The sequence below is a fragment of the Grus americana genome, chromosome 1 (genome assembly GCF_028858705.1).
Source record: "Grus americana isolate bGruAme1 chromosome 1, bGruAme1.mat, whole genome shotgun sequence".
In the NCBI taxonomy this organism is placed as follows: domain Eukaryota; kingdom Metazoa; phylum Chordata; class Aves; order Gruiformes; family Gruidae; genus Grus; species Grus americana.
This window is the reverse complement of record NC_072852.1, coordinates 73,594,651-73,613,449: the sequence shown is the minus strand read 5'-3', so window position 1 is coordinate 73,613,449 and position 18,799 is coordinate 73,594,651. Positions and strand designations below refer to the sequence as shown.

Genomic DNA, 18,799 nt, shown 5'->3' with positions numbered 1-18,799 from the left:
CCGCTCCAGCCTTGGCTCATCGTCCTGGCTCTTCTAGGAGGGTGGAGGTGGTGGGAAGGAAAACAGCTGCCTTTCACATCCACGCTAGCAGCGGTGTGCATATGGAGCCACTCAAATCAGTAGGTCTCGTCTGCTGCTAACCTCAACAGCTGCTCAAGCGTGCTGTTTCACCCAGCACGTATCAGACTGCCTATTACAATACCTCATCCAGCAAGAACCTGAGTACATGCTTTACTTTTAGCATGAGTAGTCCCAGTCACATGATTAAATTGGGACATGCTTGATATGTGGGGTGAGCAACACATGTGTATCATTATGGTAACTGATAAAACGCCCTGTTGTCACAGTCTTTCTATTGAATATAAAAAGGAGGAAAAAAAAAAAAAGGGGGCTGAAATTCAGTTGTCACTATGGATAAACATAGCATTTTGGAGGTCCGTTCTATGTGCTCTGAACTAGGACGGACTCAGCTTCTGCAGAAATTCATGTAATTGGGAATATCGTTTAAAAAATAATAAAGGCATTGCAGAACTAGCTTTTTTCTTCCACACCAGTGATGCCAGGCATGCATGCAATATGATTTTCAGCTAGAAGAAATGTTTTGCCCTCCTATCAGATCCATGCTACACAATCAAGCCTCAGCCTGGAAGTCCTTTTAACCAAATGCAAGAGCTTAGAAAGCAAAAAGTGGAAAATAAAACCAATTACTGGATATTTATTATGTGTTTCATAGGATTTATATCCTGCAAAAAAAAAAAAAAATCTTTTTCAGATGGAAAAAAAATTGTTTGAGCATTTATGTTGTATTTGCACGGAAACACAAGTTCTTTGAGATCCTGAGTGAGAGCCAAACCTCTCAGGGGGATCTGAGACTTCCTTTTCACTGCCTAATCACCTGCTATTAATAGCCTGTTCTTGAACAACAGCTATCTGAATTGCAGGGATTTTTTTCTCCAAAAATTCAGGGCTTTCCCAAGTTCCTTGGCAATTGTAATTAGCCTAATACCACTAAAAAGACATTTCAGCAAATGACTCAGTCACTAGCTGTAAGCATATGTCAATGATTTCAGTCATGTACACCCTTGAAGTAAATGTCACTAAATCTTATAGGCTTTTAGGGATTTAGCTGTATTTGTGCTCCATGGCAGGTGCAACGATATTTGCTCATCTGAAAACATCAGCTTGCTTAAGTGCTAGAATCTTATCAGAGCTGACTGAATACTGAATGATTTTAAAAACAGATAATTGGAAAAAAATACTTAATCAAGTCTGCAACTTGACCTTGGGACCATTTGTTTTCAAAGAGCATTTATTTTCTTTCTGGGAACAGAAGCACACTTTCAGTTCAGACAGATTTTTAGGGAAAGCCAGTCATTGATGGATTTCAGAAAAGCAAGCGTGAGCTTAAAGTGGAATTGTGCCCACAGGGCATTTGCAGAGAAAAAAAAAAAAAAAAAAAAGAATTTAACTTACTGAAACATGTTTTACTTAGCTGCACTTCAGATTCGGGTGCCTTCAATCCAGCAGAAAAACACATAACTTCTCATTTTCAATTAAATGGCTCTCAAAGTAAAATGATTTTTCAACAGAAATAAAAGCTCTGGAGCAGAACCAATAAAGTTGTTTTGCTGATTTCATATAACAAAATGTTTTAGCATCGTTACTGAAAACCTCTCTAAGCTTTTCTAAATAAATCCATTAAGCATTAAGTCCCCTGAGAGCAAGTTCTTAGGGTTGAGAAGTGCAGGCAACTCTGTGTGATTTAAGGTCGTAGGTGCTCAGCTATGAACGTCTCCTCCCAGACACTTCTGCAGTGGAGACAAGATGGAAAGCAGGAGGTTGAGCACAGCAACGATTGTGTCAAGGCCAGGTGTGGTACCGTATCTGTACATTTTCTACCGTAGGTTTTATGGTTAGAAATGGGACATCACGTAGAGGGGAAGGGGAAGGAAACTGCATCCCTGAATAGCCCTATGCCCATATTTATACAACAAAACATCCCCCTGTGTCAGAAGCAACCAGAGAGGGCAATCTGGTGGAAATCCCGAAGGCTTTGCTACAAGCTCTCAACTCGTGAATCATCCTCCTCCTGGCGCATGGACGGTTTCAGTGGCGCATAAGGTTCAGTAAAAATTGTCTAAAATGGATTATAATATGATTGATCTTCTGGGAGTGACTCCTTGGAGAGGGGGAGAGAGAGGGAGAGAGAGAGAGAGATGCCGTGTGTTCTTGCAGTGCTCAGTGGTCACCCTATAAGGTGGGTGGGGAAATCTATGCAGCTTATATGGTTTCAGGCATGTACCTCACTGGCAGTGTTTGTGGAGGGCAGTGGAGAAGGATCCTCACCTCAACCATTTCTGAAAGTCTGTGTGAACATTGCTTTTGGTTCGAGGACTGTGCTGGAACCATAGCTGCAGTTACATTTCTTTCTTTAGTTTTTTTTCCGTATAGCCTATATTCAGCCAGTTCTAGCACTGGCTTTTTCCGTGTGATACAAAGACACTGGCAATGAGACAGGGCCTGTTCCAGAAAATTTCATTCAAAAGCTAAGAGAATTTTGGGGTAAGAAAACATAACAATAACAAAGATTAGTTAAACTGTATTTACCATTGTTTTGTTTGAGAAGTAGAACGTACCCATCTGGAAATAATTTGGAAAGAGGAACTGAGAAAGAAAGCTTTCCAAAACAGAGCGGAGCAGCACTTAGAATCCAAAAATTGCAAGAAGCTGACAAAAATCCAGAATAATCACTGGAAGTATTATATTTCTTTTGCACTTTCTAAAATTAGCTTAAAAGCTTACACTCAGTGATGGACAAATAGTTCCAGCAGTTAAATACTGGAACAATCCCTTGGGACAAGCATTTAATAAACCCGTGATTATTACTACAGAAAAAACCCCCACATCTCATGCTAAATCTATCTTTGTTTTGAAGAGAGAAATCTGGGACAGAACAATTATGTGGGATAATAAAATGGACTAGAGGAGAAGATTTGAGTGTATATAGAGGGTTTGGGTTAGAACACCTCTGTGTAGCTGTGCATTGGTATCCATAGCAAATGAGGAAAACTGGCTACCTGTAAGCATACATGTGCACACACTGGCATGTGCAGATCTGATTTCTATTTGCATGGAGGCCATTTAACACCCTTCTGCTAATATCAAAGGCATGAAGGGAAGTGGAATTTGGTATAAATGATAACCAGGCCTCCTATATCATGTTTATGACCAGAAATGTATTGCTGGTAGAGGTAATCATAAGCATATTGTTGCTTCGATGGTAGAAAACTCATTGTCAAATTACGAAGAAGCCTTTCAAAAGTAAAAAAAAAATAATAGTATTTTAATAGCCACCTTGCATAGCTGAAAACATTTCACAATACAGGGCGGGGGGGTGGGGAGGGGGGAGGGAGACCCAGTTAAAAATGTCAAAACATGTTGAAAACATTTGGCAATGCTAGCAGAAATGATTTCTTACCTTAGGAGCAGTATGTATCCGGGTGTGCCACCTACTGACAAAGTATATGAAGTGATAACCGATATTACTAGAAAATACAGAAACATTTTTGGACACTCATTTCCTTTTTGACATGGTCCCACCACAGCTGAGGAGCTTCGTGAAGGAGATTCCAAGGTTCCCACACAGCTGCAGTTAAAAAATACCTGGAAGACAGCAGGCAAAAGTGTATAATAACCTAAACAGCGGAGACGTGGATGTGCAGGAATTGCACATTATGCTTTTCTGGGTAGCCAAAAGTTTAAATCCAAAGAGGAAAATGTTTTTCAAAAGGAAAAGGCTTGTTCACTGAAGGAGAAATTTATGAAGAAAGTACCTACTGTTGATGAATGTGTTTAGTGTGTGTTTTAAACAGGGTTGCTAATCAACAGATAAGAAAAACCCCTCCTACATTCTCTGCTTGGGATTTTTGCTGGAAAGTCCGGTTGAGAAAGTTTTAAATGTGGGTGGCAGATTGCTAAAAAAATCTGAGGACTTTAGGGCCGGAGAGGACATGCCTTAGTTTTAATCCACTTACTCTGACAGAACTGGTTGTATTAGGAAAACCAGCACATCACACATGGAAATGAAAGATTGTCTTACGGTGTTTTTCCCACTGCCGTTGGATGCTTGGCAGCCGGCGAGACAAGCAGAAATGTAGGTGACTCCATTTGCCCCGCAGATGGGGTCCCAGTCATTCTTGGAACATGAGCAGCCCGAGTTGCATTCCGAAAACAGGGCTTGCTCGTAATCAGTTGTCCGTTTAGTTCTGGGAAAAAAAAAGAGAAATTGCAATGATGTTTTCTAGCAGATGTGGAAGAAATCATTATCAAATCATGGGTTATGGGCTCTGCCAGGTGCACCTGGCCAGACCTTCTGTCTGTAGTCCATTAAGGTGTTGCCTCTTCACATCCATGCAGCAGTGTAAATTCTTATTCCTCTGTTATCAAAAGGTTTTCACAATATCATACCACCTACTGTGAAATAGTAGCTACTTTATTAAGGGGGACAGCTAACAATTTCTATTCATGCACTTTCTCAGATTTTTCTAAGATTTTAGTTATCTGAGGCTCGATGCACTATTAACAAAACTGGATTAAAAAGTTTGATTACTCCGGTGACAAAGAGGGGATTGAGTTACTCATGGGAAATGGTCGCTGTAGAAGTTAGTGAGGAAATTATCAGAATGGGATTCATCCAAACTGAGGGTCTGACACCTTGCACGAGAGCTATCCGCCAACTTCAGCCAGCTGCTGCTGAAGTCACCAGCAGAGCAGCTCCTGAGGCTGCTGTGGAGTCGGTGCTGGAAACTCCTCCCAAAAGTGAGCTTTACAGAGTAATAGCATGGGCAAACGTGACCAAAAAGTGGGAGCCTCAGGTGTACCTCACAGTTAACATCATGGCTAACTCATGGTTAATCCATCAATCCTTAGGTTTTGGGTTCAGAGGCTATTAAATGCCATGGGTTGTTCAGCAGCACACAGAGGCAAGGAACAATTAATTGAATCTCACCCCCCCTACTGAGCTCCTCACATTTCCAGAAATCTCTAGGCTCAAAGGATGGGTCCCATGGCAATAATAATTAAAAAGTAATCAGAAAAATAATCTGCACTAGTGGCATAAACCCCTCTGGGCTGAAGGCAACAATCACGAAAGGGTTCTGACACAATGCCTGCTGGAATAGATGGAGCAGTTTCCACTGCTTTGAATCAAGTTTCTGGGAAGCATATTTAGGTCAGTCATTCTCTTTTCAACAATATATACTTTGTGGAATAAAATGAGGAAGGACTTCGGTTTGCAATAGCATTTTATGCTGAAGTGTGCCCTTCCCAGCATACCCATGGTACGACACGGTCAGTCCGGCCACATCAGAGTTCTCACAGCCCATTGCAAATAATGAGAGGAGCAAAAGGTAACCAAAGAAAGATGATCCCAGGGAGAGTTTTGCGGCCCCTAAAACATTGATTCTGAATTTTTTCATGATCAGTCCCCCAGAGAATATGCCAAAGGCCACAGCAGGAATGTTGATAAGACCTGCAATCAAACAGAAGAATCTGTATTAATGAAAACCCCAGCCCAATGGACTATCCTCCTCAGCCACAAAAACAGCAGCAGCAATAAGATGAAGCAGTAAAATATGAAAGATCTTCAGTTGAGGCATTTTATTTGTCCAGACTTGGATTGTTCCTATGAAGTCGCTGGGACTGCTTTAAAAAACTTGCTCCCAGGGAAGTGTTTCTTTGCTAGTTCTTTGACAGACAGATTATGCATAAGGTTCAGACAATGATCTTCCAGTTTCTTAAGGTAGGTGGTTTTCTCCACTGTTAGCTTGTCAGTGGAGGGATCATTGTAGCGTCAATTCAAATGCTTTTAGTGCTGTTTCTCAACAGAGCTGCTCTGGGCACAGAGAAGTTGCTTGGGGTATCATGCTGCTTAGGGCAGCCAAGACAGCCACCGTCCCACTGCACAGTTTGGGGCTTTGCTGTAGACCTTCCCTGTGTCCTTCACCCTTATAGCAACAGTAGGAGCAACAGGGGCCACTCTCTGGAGCTGCCCTGCTCCGGCTTTCCAGGGCAGCTCCTGTCCTTCCCTTTCCCACTGACAGGAGGAGCCTGAACTGCTCGTTCCTAGAGGGCAAGTTCAGTTTTGCCTATGGTGTTACGAAATCCGGAGCAAGACCTGCTTTTTTCTGTTTTGATTCGGCCATGAAAGCGATAATGCCCCAGAGAAGTCTCTGAGAGGGAGAAAGCCAGTGGTATGTCATTGCCTATGTGCCTGGGAAAGTGGGGGAATTTCTCTGGTTTTGGTTATTGAAATGCTCCCTTAGTTGAGTGCTGGAACAGCAGAAACACAGGGATACCCCACGGGCTCTCTTGTATCAGGCTGCAGGCAATCAAGCGGAAGAGCACTGAAGGAAACATGTAACATTGGGTGACCATTAATCCTTACCTGGACAGCTTTGCTCAAAGCAGTGTCCATATTGACAGACATGGACAACAAGACCCCAAAACATTCCAATCAGTACATGCAAAAAAAGATGAAAATAGAGACCGACATAAATGATACTACACAGTCAAGCAGGGTGTCCTTTGCTGGATTTCATTGTTACTGAAAATCATTTTCCCAGCTTTACCAGCCAGTTGCAGCACATTGAATTCCCCCCTCGCACAGAGCTGCACATGCGGTTTGCAGCTTTTATTTCATGCTGACACACCCAGCGGTGCTGAGCTGAGCAAGCCTACAAAACACAAGCAAGTACCAAAGCATACATGCATTTATATAGCAGATAAAGTTTCAGAATTTTTTTCAGGGGACTGGGGGTATTATAATATGATTTCAAATGATTTGGTATAAAACAGCAGTTTACATTGTTAGAGTCTAATCTGCCTGCTAGAATGTGCAGTGGGATCCTTTAAATTTCTGGCTCGAGTCAGCGTTTGATCCACCTGTACACATGGAAAAAAATCAGTGCTCCGAAGAGATGCCAGTAGGTACGTTTGGTGTTGGGAAAGATCCTTATTCTATCTAGCAAACTCAGGAGTCAGTATCTTGGCAGAGTACATGAGCCCAGGTCAGTTACTGACGAGGTTCAGGAAGCTTCGCTGGGGTCGCATTTTTCACTCTGCACATACACGAAATTTGTACTTCAGGGGATTTAGAAGCAGCATCCAAAATATCACACATGAAGAGTCACTACATCACAGGTTTTCCTGGTCTCTTTTGCTTGGACAAGGGGACTGGGATTGGGACTGGGAGCTGTGTGATGCACCTGCACTCTGCCTGCCCGTTCCTACGGCCCCCTTTTGTTCATGCCTTTGTCTCGTAGCCTTACAGATAACTTCATTGCTTGACACTGGCATAATGAAGTGGCGGGGAAGCAAAGTGTGTATATTTAAGGAAAATCATACAAACACAACAGGAGTCATTTTACTTTCTTGCACATTCCTTGGGTTGTGACTACTGAGAAATACCCTCTTATGACCTCCAGCTGATTTTTTTTTTTTTAAAATAGTGCTTCAAATTGCTCTGGCAATTCTGGTATCCCTCAGAAAGATGGTGATACAAATTGTTTAAAAAAAAAAAAAGAAAGAAGAAGAAATAGCAAAAGAGGTAGGGAAAGGGAAATAGACCCTGTTAGTTCTAGTCAGCCCTCAGCTTTTTTAGCAAGGGTGGATTGAGAGAGAAAGGAAACGGAGGAAGGAAAACCACCTTATTGCAGGGACGCCACTCAGCCAGGATCCTTCCCCAGCCAAGCCATCGCACATTCTCTGTTGGATATAGTCCCTATGCTTTGTGAAATCAGATGGATCTTAATCCTCACTCAGTTTGCACATACCTGAAAGCTTAACTCCAGAAAATCTTTAAATACAATGAGGAGTACTGTACTGAATGTAGGGATTGTTTTCTGGACTTTCACTGGCTATTGACTATGCTTGAAGATTTCTCCTTGCTTTGAGGGGTTTCGTGCCAGGAAATTCCAGCTTCTATCTTTAGGGAATTAACATAGCACAATGGATCAATACAGCTTTTCTGCATATATATACCTCCGTTGCTGTGCAACTAATGCTGCTGTGAAACAAGGCAGTTCCCTCTGTATTGGATAGATGTAAACCTCTTTGCTGTCTAATGCTACTGAATCCCTGGACCTGAGGAACTGAACCCAAGCCTGCGTACAGGCTCAGCAACTGGGCAGTGAAATCTCCACCCTGAAGTCATCTCCAAAAATGGCCACCCCGGTATCCAAAGGCAGAGGCAGTGCTGGACGGGAGGGCTTGGGAGACTAACATCACAACAGAGAAAGGCTCCTAGGTAAAGTTAGGACAGAAATACCTATTTTTCCTTCACCAGCATTGCACTGAGATAATATTAGGTTTTTAACGCATGTGTTGTGTGGTCACTCTTATGACATTGACTTCCTTTTATTTAACACCAACCTCTTCAGAAAGTAAGAAATCACTGGCAATATCACAGCTACTTTATGGTCAGTTCTTTAGCACTCACTGAGTTGATCTTCATTTCGTTGAAATAAATGGGAAGCCAGCAAGGGAACAGATCTGTCTGATGACAAATTTATGTAAAGTATTTTAAAATCAATTCTCTTTTCAATTATTCTCTTGTGCTGCACATACATTATTTTTCAAATTTCCAGTAAAATGGGAAATAAAGTATCAAAGCATGTAATCTTTTGCAGTAACTCTTGCATAGATAAACTCAGAGCTAACTCGTGCTAAAGCAGAAAGGAAATAACTTACCTGCTATGAGCTGCTACTTAAAGCCAGAAAAGGAAAGGAGAAGAAACAAACATATGCTAAAAAAATCCATTTTTCCCTATATGTATGTATATGCCATTCCTAAAATGTCCATTTTTAAGATATCAAGAAGCAGGTATAGCATTACCTATAACAAAATTAGTTTTTGAAGATGTTTGCCCGTACTGTTGTTCAATGTACTTTGGCTTATATGTCACCATGCCAATTAAAGAATTGAACTGAATGATACTTGCACACAAATACAGAATGTAAACTGGATTCCCAAAGAGGTTCTTCAGTGATGGCAAGAAGTCTGCAAGACAAAACGGCAGATATGACAATCAGGCCGGAGAGAGAATAACTGCTGTGAATAATGCTTTGCAACACGTTTGCATCTTCCAGAGAAGGACTGCAGAACATTTCAGAAGGAATCCATGAAGTCCCATGATGATCCTAAGAGCTCCCTCATTTCTGGATGCAGGAACAGTAGAGCAAAATACTAAGCATGGATATTCCAGAAGAACCATCTTATTTTAGATATCTTCTTTCAATCCTAAAACAGGACTGATTTGATTTCTATGTGTCCTCAACAGCCACAGCACCTTTTAGTTTAATTTGGGGGCAGAGGGAGCTCAGCACAGCTGACAGTAAGCACAGACATAGTGAGTTACAGATTCAAGCACTGAGGGAAAATGCTTTTGGCAAAGTAGGGCGAAGAAAATGTAATTATGCAAAACAGCTCATGTCTAAATCCAGATAGCCCCTAAAATACTATATCGAGTCTGTGCCCATCCTTATTCTGATCACATATTGTATGTTTTTTTTTCTAATGAATGACCTTAAAGAAAAAGGTTTAGCGGAAACTGAGATTGTCATATTTTTGATCCCCACTTCTGCAACAGTCAACATCTGTGAATGAAACATTTTTGCAGAGTTTCATGATATTTGCTAGGCTATTAGCATAAACGTACAAATCTCAGCTGGAAAAATTCTGCATGCGAGAGCAGGTCCAGGGAACAATGACAAGACCCTTTTTGTGCTTACTAGTTAGGTGGAGAGTGACACCTGAGGGAAAAAAGTAATTCTGAGGCCATTAAAAGATGATATAAAGAAGGTATAAAGTATAAAAGCTATTAAGAGAGAGACTCAACAGTCAGGAAAATAACTCTAGTGACTTGCCTTTTGCCATCTCAGCAATCTTCACTTGCTGTTGATAAGATTTGTGTTGCTCCTTGTTATCCTCAGTGATGAACTTTGACTGCTCAGAAGAGGTACTGGAGTCCTTTCTGCTCTCTGGTTTTGGCAGGTGCTTTGGCAGGAACCAGAAGGGGATGCCGGCCAGAACGCTAATCACACCCGCTATTAAGTAACCCAGCCACCAGGCTCCCACCCACTGCACGTCCTTGTGAGTTATCGTTATGCTATCTAGAGGAAGTAAACAAACAAACAAACAAACAAACAAAAACACACAAAAAAACAAATAAATGAAAATAAATTTGCAGGAACTTTCTCCAAAGGTGTCCACGCTCCCCCCCCGCCAGGTTCAGCTGTGCCATGTGTCTCTCCCAGTGTTACAGGAGCAATTGTGGGGCAGTGACAAGGACTTGCTGACTCCCGTGACATAGCAGCGGCCTTCCCCTGACGCCATGGGGTCCCCAGCCGTGCCGCTTGCGGGTCCCCAGAGAAGCTGCAGGGCCCAGCACATGGGGTAGTCCAGGCAGCCACGCACTTGCTCGAGCCAGGCGGTTCTGCACAAAAAGTGCCAGGGAAGAACGTGGTGGAAGGTGTTTTCTCAGGAGGAAGGTGGTCAGGAGCCCCGGTACCCGTTGGAAGATGGCTTTTCTAGGCAATGGCACTGTACTACAAAATGCATGCAGACAGCTCATCCTGAGCCTCAGCCCTGCCTCCTCCTGGTGCCTGCTGTCCCTCCAGCTCCTCCTCACCAGGGCATCTCCTGGGGCGCACCAGCCGTCGATCTGCTGGGGCTGAGGAAGAGTCAGGCCTCCTGCTTCCTCCATACCCATCCTTCTTGCTAGCCTTTTCTGCACGGGGCACTGCATTGCTGTCACCCTTTGCATTTCATAAAGTGCCTGCTCTACCCTGCTAGCCCCTCATGCCTAGAAGTTAACCACATAGTTCTTGGCCTAAAAGAGGTATATTGGAGCCTGACTGAATTTTTAAACCCTGAGTTTTCTGACTTACCCAGATCTACAAAGCCAATGTCAACATAAAGTTTGGCACACAGGGATCCTAGAAGAAAGCCAAATATTGGCCCTATAATTGCAACCGTCTGTACGCAGCCTGCAATAGAAAACATGGGATTGTTACGCTTCTGAGTTAAAAAGAGCATTGGTTCTTGCCGCACCTAAGAACAAAGTAGGACATGTGATGGGTAACAAGTGATACAGACTTAAAATACGGAGCCAACCATTGGTCTCTGGCACATCAGTGACACAAGTTAGAATGTTTTCAAGAAGAAAAAAACCCAACAATAAAATTTCCCCTACTAGATTGACACTTCAACTTCTTTTTGTTATGATCCAATTAAAGAATTGAATTCAGGCCAAAGGAAAAAGTCAGGGAACTTAATGGCCCATACTCAATAGTAGCACCAATCTATAATTGCTAGAAACTCTTTAGCTGACTAGCTTAAAGTAACGGGAAAGTAAATGTCAATTATTTAAGTTAACGGATCACTTTGAATTGGGGTGGGCCCTGAATGGGCTGAAAGATCACTTTGGTTTGGTACCCAATATTAACATGTATCAATAAACCCTCAGTCAAACTTTCTGCATATTTTTAATTTTCAAAATTGATCTGGAAATCTGGGAAGACTGAATCTTTTACAGAGAGAATCTGAATTTTTGCCTTTTGCCAGGCTGGAAATTTGTCAAGATGAGATGCTGATGGGGAAAGATTTTTTGGTAATATCTCTGGTGAATAGGACTTCACACAATGAACACAACAAGAAAACAGTAATACCAGCTTTTTAGAGCCTCAGCACTATTGTTTATAATTCTACCTGAGTCTAGAGGGAATGTTTTGAGTGCCTGCTGAAATTCTATTTTAAGTGCTTAAAAGAGTACATGTTTTTTATCACTTTCCAGAGAACTGAATGTGCACAGAGGCTCAGCAGTCCACATCCAGAAGAATTAGGAAGATTAGGGTAACAGCAGGAACCTAAGGTCAAATTCTTTCCTCAAATTAAGATAATGGAACTGTGCTGGTATAATTAAAGGGGAACTCGGTCCTTTGAGTGTACATGACTGTTAAATAAACTTTAATATTGGAAATGATGCAAACAAAACAATCAGGGCAAGTTAAGTCAATAATACTCATTCCATTACTTAGAATGACTCAGTTTCCTCTGGGGAAAAATCTATTAGAATAAAAAAAAATTATTTATTTTACCAATGTATAAGGCAGCATTCTCTTCAATGGCATAATCATCAATGTATGTAATTCCCAGAGGCTGGATAGGAGTTTCACCTATTCCACGCAAAAGATTCCCCAGCAAAACGTAGATCCACATGGAAGAGCCTGCTTCTTTTTCACATCCTGGGTACATCACAAGAGAGACAATGATGTGTTTTTCACAACATTTTGCCACTGAATGCACAGGACTTCTAAAATACTTCTAATGTGGGAAAACCAGTGTGAAAACTGTGAATAATGTTTTGTGGGGTGTGGGGATGGCAATTTTAACCCAATCAGCTTGAGGCAGACACACATTTAGCATGAACTGCTTCAGCCAAAGATATTAGAAGTTGGCCAGTTTTATAAATTTGTTGCCACTTCCCATTCCAGAAAACTTTTTCACTTGCTTCTAACCAAAACTGGGATCTCCTAATGGAAGGATTTAGGAAACACTGATGATAGTGAGCACTACCAGCCACATCTAATCCACAGGCATGAGGATGCAAACACACACGTATTTTGTGACAGATGGGGTTTGATTTGCTCATCCGCAGCTTCATGGCCAGGCATCAGGGAGGAAGCCTCCTTGCCCACAAGGACCTCAGTGCACCCAGAGGGGAGACAGCTTTGTGATGTGCAAAACAGTGAGAAACAAGAAGAGGGGTCTGTAGGCTGGGAGACCCAAGCAGCTATTTCCAGTGGGGCAAGGGTCTAAAGAACATTTCCTGGTAGAGAGAGGACCATGACTTTCCATGGTTCCCATGGGATATTGTCTGGTGTTTCTGCAAGCCACAAAGCTTGGGAGTCTTTTGATGCATTTTAGTGTGCTTATCACAACATTTAACAGACATTGTTCTCACCTGCATTTATTTTTGCTTGAGATTTTTCCAAGGCTGAGAGTGGAGTTTGGCTTTTATCCTGCAGACATGGAGAGATGCTAACAGTTGAATTGATGGTGGAAGGGAATCTTTCATACCGATACCTGTTTGTAAATCAAAGTTGCTTTTTACTGTCCCAACTTACAAGAAAAAGCAAGCAGATCTGTTACTACCATGGAAGATAGGTCCATAACACTTAAATGCAAAGTTCATCTGCATCTAGTGTTGCCAGTGATGGCTTATAGGCGATAGACGGAACTTGGTTTATACAGTGGTAGTACATGAAAATTGTCCCTTCGGTTCTCTCTGTGTCACAGTGATGCATTTCGGTTTAACAGGCGCTTCGCTCTGCTATGAGACATGAACCTCTACTAAGAGATTATCAGACAGTCAGTGTATCCTCTGGCTTTTGTTTGATACTCAGATAGTCTTCTTGAGTTCAGTCATTGCTTCATCACTGAAGCTTCAACAATTCTTAAACCGTATCAAAACGTGGCCAATCAAGACCACAGACTAATAAAATGATAAGTCGATTACAACTGAAAATAGCATATGTGTTAAATTATTTGCTCCGTTGTAATAAGTCTTTTCGTAACAAATATTAAATTGAGTAACCACATCCACATATGTCTATTTCTATGGGTCTCTTCACAATCAATGCCTAAATGTTTTAGTGAGCTAACATTCAGTTTTCAGTTGGAAAATACTGATCTCTTTGCACTTACCGTCCCATGAAGAACTGGGGCATCGCAATTAGGAATGTTCCAGCTGACATAATTAAGCAGCCTGCTCCGATTATTCTTGGCCTGTGAAGCTTCGCTCCAAAGTAGCTTACAAGAATTATGACTAGGAGGTTCCCTTTGAGAGTACAAAAGGAAAACTGAGTTTTATGGCTTGTTGATAAGAGATCCCCTGAAATAACGATTCCTAGTGTGTGGTATAGGCAGCGATTTCGGGGGAGGGGGCTGAGCGTGAGGGGTTGGTGTTTCTCCCTCTTTCCAAGCATTCTTACAGGAGCCCAATGCCTTCCGTCATAAGAAAACCATAAACTTTTGGATTAGTAGCTGTAAAAGAGGAGGACTGTGCCAGCTGAAGAGAACAAATAACCGGGAAAGCAGGAAAAGAGGGAATGAACCGGAGCTTTATATACTTAGGCTAAGATTTCATTGAATGTGACTATCATAGTCCACTGAACACCCGTGAGATAAATTGAGTGATCTGAAATTGTACGAGACAACGTCACGCTGGAAACCTTAGTGCAAGAGGGAAGGGGATGGACTGGACAATGAATGTAGATTACAGTTAGAGGTTTGTACTCTTGCTGCTTAATAAATCACGAAGGGCAAATGCTTGTGGGGAAGGTGGATTACTGAGAAAAAGAGAGAGAAAGTAGAAATCTGTGCAGGTAAATTCTCATTCAACAGTCAAAATTTCTATTAGTATTAATTAGCCAGACACTATGCTTATCGAATTACAAAATATTTAGGATTATGTTGAATTGCTTGTATTAACAACCCTATCCTATCCAATATAATCATACAGACAGTCATGCTGATTTTTACTAGGTGAATTTTGCTCAGTTTTAATGATTCAAGAAGATTCAAACAATCATTTTTCACAACTAATTGAATCCTTGTTTTTTTCTGAAAACAAAAATGAATTTCTACCGTACATACCAATTTCAAAACTGCCATCAATAACGCCAACCAAAGAGGAAGGGATATCAAATCTTCTTTCTATTTGTGTGATAGTACTTTTTAGATAACTTCCTGATAGTGCTTTAGCAAAATAAACAAAAGACAATGCACCAAGAAATATCTGTGAAAGAAATTGACAGTGATTAAAATCAGGCAGTACAGAACGCTTGGCTTTATGAAATTTTTTTTTAACAATTCTTATGTTCCCACCTCTTCTCTTCCCAAATAACCACATCAATATTTCTCCTTCTTTTCATGAAATGCTAGATTGCCAATTTGTCCATTTCTTATGAGCAATAATGATATAAACAGAACTTGCTACCAGCCACTGCTGGTTTCAGGTAGATGCCAAAGCTACTGATGGTTTGAAAGATGGAGACATATATCACCCTCCTGATCTCTCTGAGGAGGGGCTATCTTACACAATAACAATGAGGGTAAACATTAAGTGTGGATTGGTGGGGAAGTGAGTTATTGTTTGTGAATTTTCTAATATAGGTTTTTGCAGTCGGCTGGATTTGAGAGTCCGGTTCTGGTAAGCTGTTCCCACTGAAGCCGCGGGCGGCCAGGAGGGAGAAGTCTCTACCTCCTGCTACGTGGCTCCATGAGTCGAACAGTGACCTGCAGGCAAGCCTCCTCTAGGCTTGTCCTTTCCGCACCAGATCTCTTGCAAGCTCTCATATACACATTTTCTTTTGAGTGCACACTGCATTTTGCTGGGGGACAACCTTTTGTTTTGCAGAGGCAGTTATTTTCTCTTAGTTATCACTGCATCTGTTTCAGTGCGTTAGTCTGAATCAGGAGTGGGCTTTGGGAATGAGACTCCCACCCTCTTCACTGCGCTTTGGTACATTCTGCAAACGTGCAGACTGAATCCCTTTTACACAAAATTAAACTGGAAGATGTGCTCCAGAAGGACACTACATTCACTTCAACAGCTCATGGCTCTTCAGCCTCTGGGAGAAGGCTAGAGCTCGTCTGAAGTAACCCCCCCACACACTGAAATGCGTACAGTGGCAGCGCAGAGTCCTTAGCACCAACTGTTTCACTCCTGCAGAGCTATTGCCTAAATTTGCCTTCTCTGAACCCAGCCTTACCGAGTTTACCAGCTCCAGGGATACTCATACACTGCGCAATCGGTCATGGAAACCATAACGTTGCTTTTTACCTTCAGATACAGGTTGTGCTGACTGAATATATAGAGATGCTCTTTGTAAAAGGTCTTAAAAAAACCCCCAAAACCTGAACCCTAAACCAGAAAGTAAAAGACACAGTGAAGTTGCATGTAAAGAGAGGTCTAGACGCTTGTCCTACTGCTCCTCAGGCTTGCTCTCTGAGCAATCATGCTTCCAGAAAGCGGGTGCTCTGAAGCGATGTACTCACCTCCAGCGCAATACTCCTTACAACATCTCATTTGACAAGGCACGTTGGTAATAACACTGGCATCACTGCTGAATGCAAATTCTTACGTTAAGGTTCAAATATATCTCTGTCACATTCAACATACTACTTGATGCAGTGCTGGTTATTCCTCCTTCAGAAACACTTGTGGGTAAATAAACAGTGTCTGGTTCTTATTTCCCACAGTGAGGGCTCTCAAAGAGCTCTCTAGTAAAAATATTGCCATAATATTTTACTTTTTCTGTGTGTTTATCCCCTTGGGTTTTAAATAGCAATGTGAAAGCGAATAGTTTTTTTCACAGAGAAATAGTATAGGTCAAACTAGGACTTCAAACATCTCTGTCTCTCTTTGGCACAAATCTTTCTGCTGGGTTTGCAGCTGTCCCGGGAGGAAGACGGAGACTGCGTGCAGCGGTGGGAAACCGCTCCCCACTCAGAGCTGGGACAGAAAGGTGCACATGATTTCACATTCTTCTCTGGTTTGTCAATGACAGTAAGTAAATATTTCACCACATCCTTCCGGTTAATAAAGGCATTTTTAACACGTGGGAAGGCTGATAATTGGTAAAAACAACTTGCTGAATCTGTGCATTGTTTTGGTAACATGTTAGGCAAATACAGATCTGAAGCAGACTTTTTGGTGACTTAGAAATATCTTTAATAATTTCATACTGACTCAGCAAGACATAATCAGAGCTGAAAAAGGGTTAGTTCACCAAAAAAAGGAGGTTTTTTCTAAGTCCCTGCTGGAATAAGTTAATCATATTTGTTTGGGTTTCCAGAAGACAAAAAATTTTTAACAGAAAGAAACTGAGCTGAAATATTATTGCTTTTCTATTTTTGGAGCTAATAAGCTGATTCCTGACTGACTAATCTGTGACTGAAGGGAATCGGATTATTGTTGCAGCAAATGGAGGAACAATGATAGATTTACTATTATGCTACAAATTTAATTAATACAACTCATCTTCTATTTCAAAACAGGACCCCATTTATGGGCCTTTACCGGATGAGACAAAATCGAGGAGAATATTCAGGAATCAAAATATTTTTATAGTAGTCATCAGATAATTGATCCCACAATATCTTAACTGGTTTGCATAATTTATAGACTTCAGGTCAGCTATTGCTGAAGTCATTGACTGTATTGGGAGATGGATTAATATCTGAAAGTAGATGCACGTGTGTGTGAGTGAAAAAACCAACAGAAATAAAGACTGTGCAAGATGAAAAGAACTGGGCAAGGCCAAAGACTCATTTTCCATATAACTCAAATCATCTCATCTCACCGTTTGTTTTATGGTGATTTATTGAGAGTGTCAGCATTTTACAGCCTGGCTTTGGAAAGCAGGTAGAGACAGCAGACAAAGCATCATGCAGCCTCCTGTACCCTGGTGTCCCATACGGGGAGGAACGCTCCTCCAAGGTGTAGTGGTCCTACCGTCAGGTACAGCTACATTACGAGGCTTAAAGGAGGCAGCTTCCATTGCCTCGAGAAAGTACCCCTCACGGGTGGGATGAATGCAGATACAGCGGCGATACTTCTGCAGTTCTGTTTCAAAGCCATCTCATGCAGAGTTCTCTCAAATCAGGAATATTACAACAACACTTTAATTATATAGCCCTCCAGACACGTGGACTGTAATACAAATATTATTTTTCAGAGCCCAGAAGACTACCATGGCTACGATCTTAAAAAAGCAATCTGTACTAACAGCTGCCTGTGGTACCTGTCTGCCGATACTCTGTTCTTGACTTCAGGAAAATAAGGTGGTGCAATAAGGAGGATATAGTGACCTTTCAGGATGACCATTGAAGATCTCGTAACATGCAAGCCTCTACCAACATGTTATCTTTGAACATTGCCAAACGTTAGGCAAATACAGATGTGAAACAGACCTTTTTTGTCATGTAGAAATATCTTGAATAATTTCATACTGACTCAACAAGACATAATCAGAGCTGAAAAGGGATAGTTCACCAAAAAAGAAAAAAGAGGTTTTCTAAGTCCCTACTGGAATATTCAAAAACTCTTACTCTACCTTTATACCTCCACAACACGACTGTTTTCCCTTGGATGCAGAAGATTCAGATTTGAATGAAGATCGATCAACAGGCAGGATTGTATTGTTTGAGAAAAACTGAGTATTTTCTTTTGATGAAATCTCCATGATGATATCCCCTGCCTCTAAACCAGAAAAGATGGAGAACGTTTTAAAAAGGCATCCTATTAGCTCAGCCTCAAAAGCTCGTCATGTGACCGCAACACCCCGCTGTACTGTTTTCCCTACAACAGCAATTATCAAACTTTACAACAGAATCTGACCAGTGCACTGGATGTTTAATTATGGAAATTTGCAATCCACTTGCCCATCATAATGAAGATGAAACCATACTCAGCAAACAGTCATCAGCTTCATTCTCTAGCTAACATCAATGTGATTTCATTGAACATTTGACCAAGCATAACCGAGAGACTAAATGAGGCTTGTTAACAATTTAAACAACAGTTCTGAAGCCTATATGTAAATTCTCATTTCTAGATGTGACCATGTCTGCAGAGATTTCTCAGAGCTGATCTCTGAATTTCCCTTATATCTGGGACATCAGGTAATTAGATCAAAGGAAATCTAGCCCTGTTAATGAGGGACTTGAATTGTT

The 18,799-nt window shown here is 41.5% G+C and overlaps 1 protein-coding gene across 3 annotated transcripts in view; it reads right to left on the bottom strand.

Annotated features, from left to right (window-relative positions):
* SLCO1C1 (solute carrier organic anion transporter family member 1C1) overlaps positions 1 to 18,324 on the bottom strand; it is a 55,452-nt gene extending 37,128 nt beyond the window's left edge. The window contains exons 1-11 of one of the 3 annotated variants that reach the window (XM_054824784.1): positions 18,181 to 18,324; positions 14,717 to 14,858; positions 13,766 to 13,898; positions 13,023 to 13,144; positions 12,157 to 12,303; positions 10,948 to 11,046; positions 9,925 to 10,170; positions 8,894 to 9,058; positions 5,335 to 5,530; positions 4,100 to 4,265; positions 3,479 to 3,663 (exon numbers count right to left, since the gene is read on the bottom strand). In XM_054824784.1, coding sequence (XP_054680759.1) covers positions 3,479 to 3,663; positions 4,100 to 4,265; positions 5,335 to 5,530; positions 8,894 to 9,058; positions 9,925 to 10,170; positions 10,948 to 11,046; positions 12,157 to 12,303; positions 13,023 to 13,144; positions 13,766 to 13,898; positions 14,717 to 14,858; positions 18,181 to 18,309 — 1,730 coding nt within the window. In that variant the 5' untranslated portion in view covers positions 18,310 to 18,324. The remainder of the gene's footprint in view (positions 1 to 3,478; positions 3,664 to 4,099; positions 4,266 to 5,334; positions 5,531 to 8,893; positions 9,059 to 9,924; positions 10,171 to 10,947; positions 11,047 to 12,156; positions 12,304 to 13,022; positions 13,145 to 13,765; positions 13,899 to 14,716; positions 14,859 to 18,180) is intronic. The other 2 variants (XM_054824774.1, XM_054824766.1) reach the window with 2 other exon arrangements.
* Positions 18,325 to 18,799: the final 475 nt, after the last annotated feature.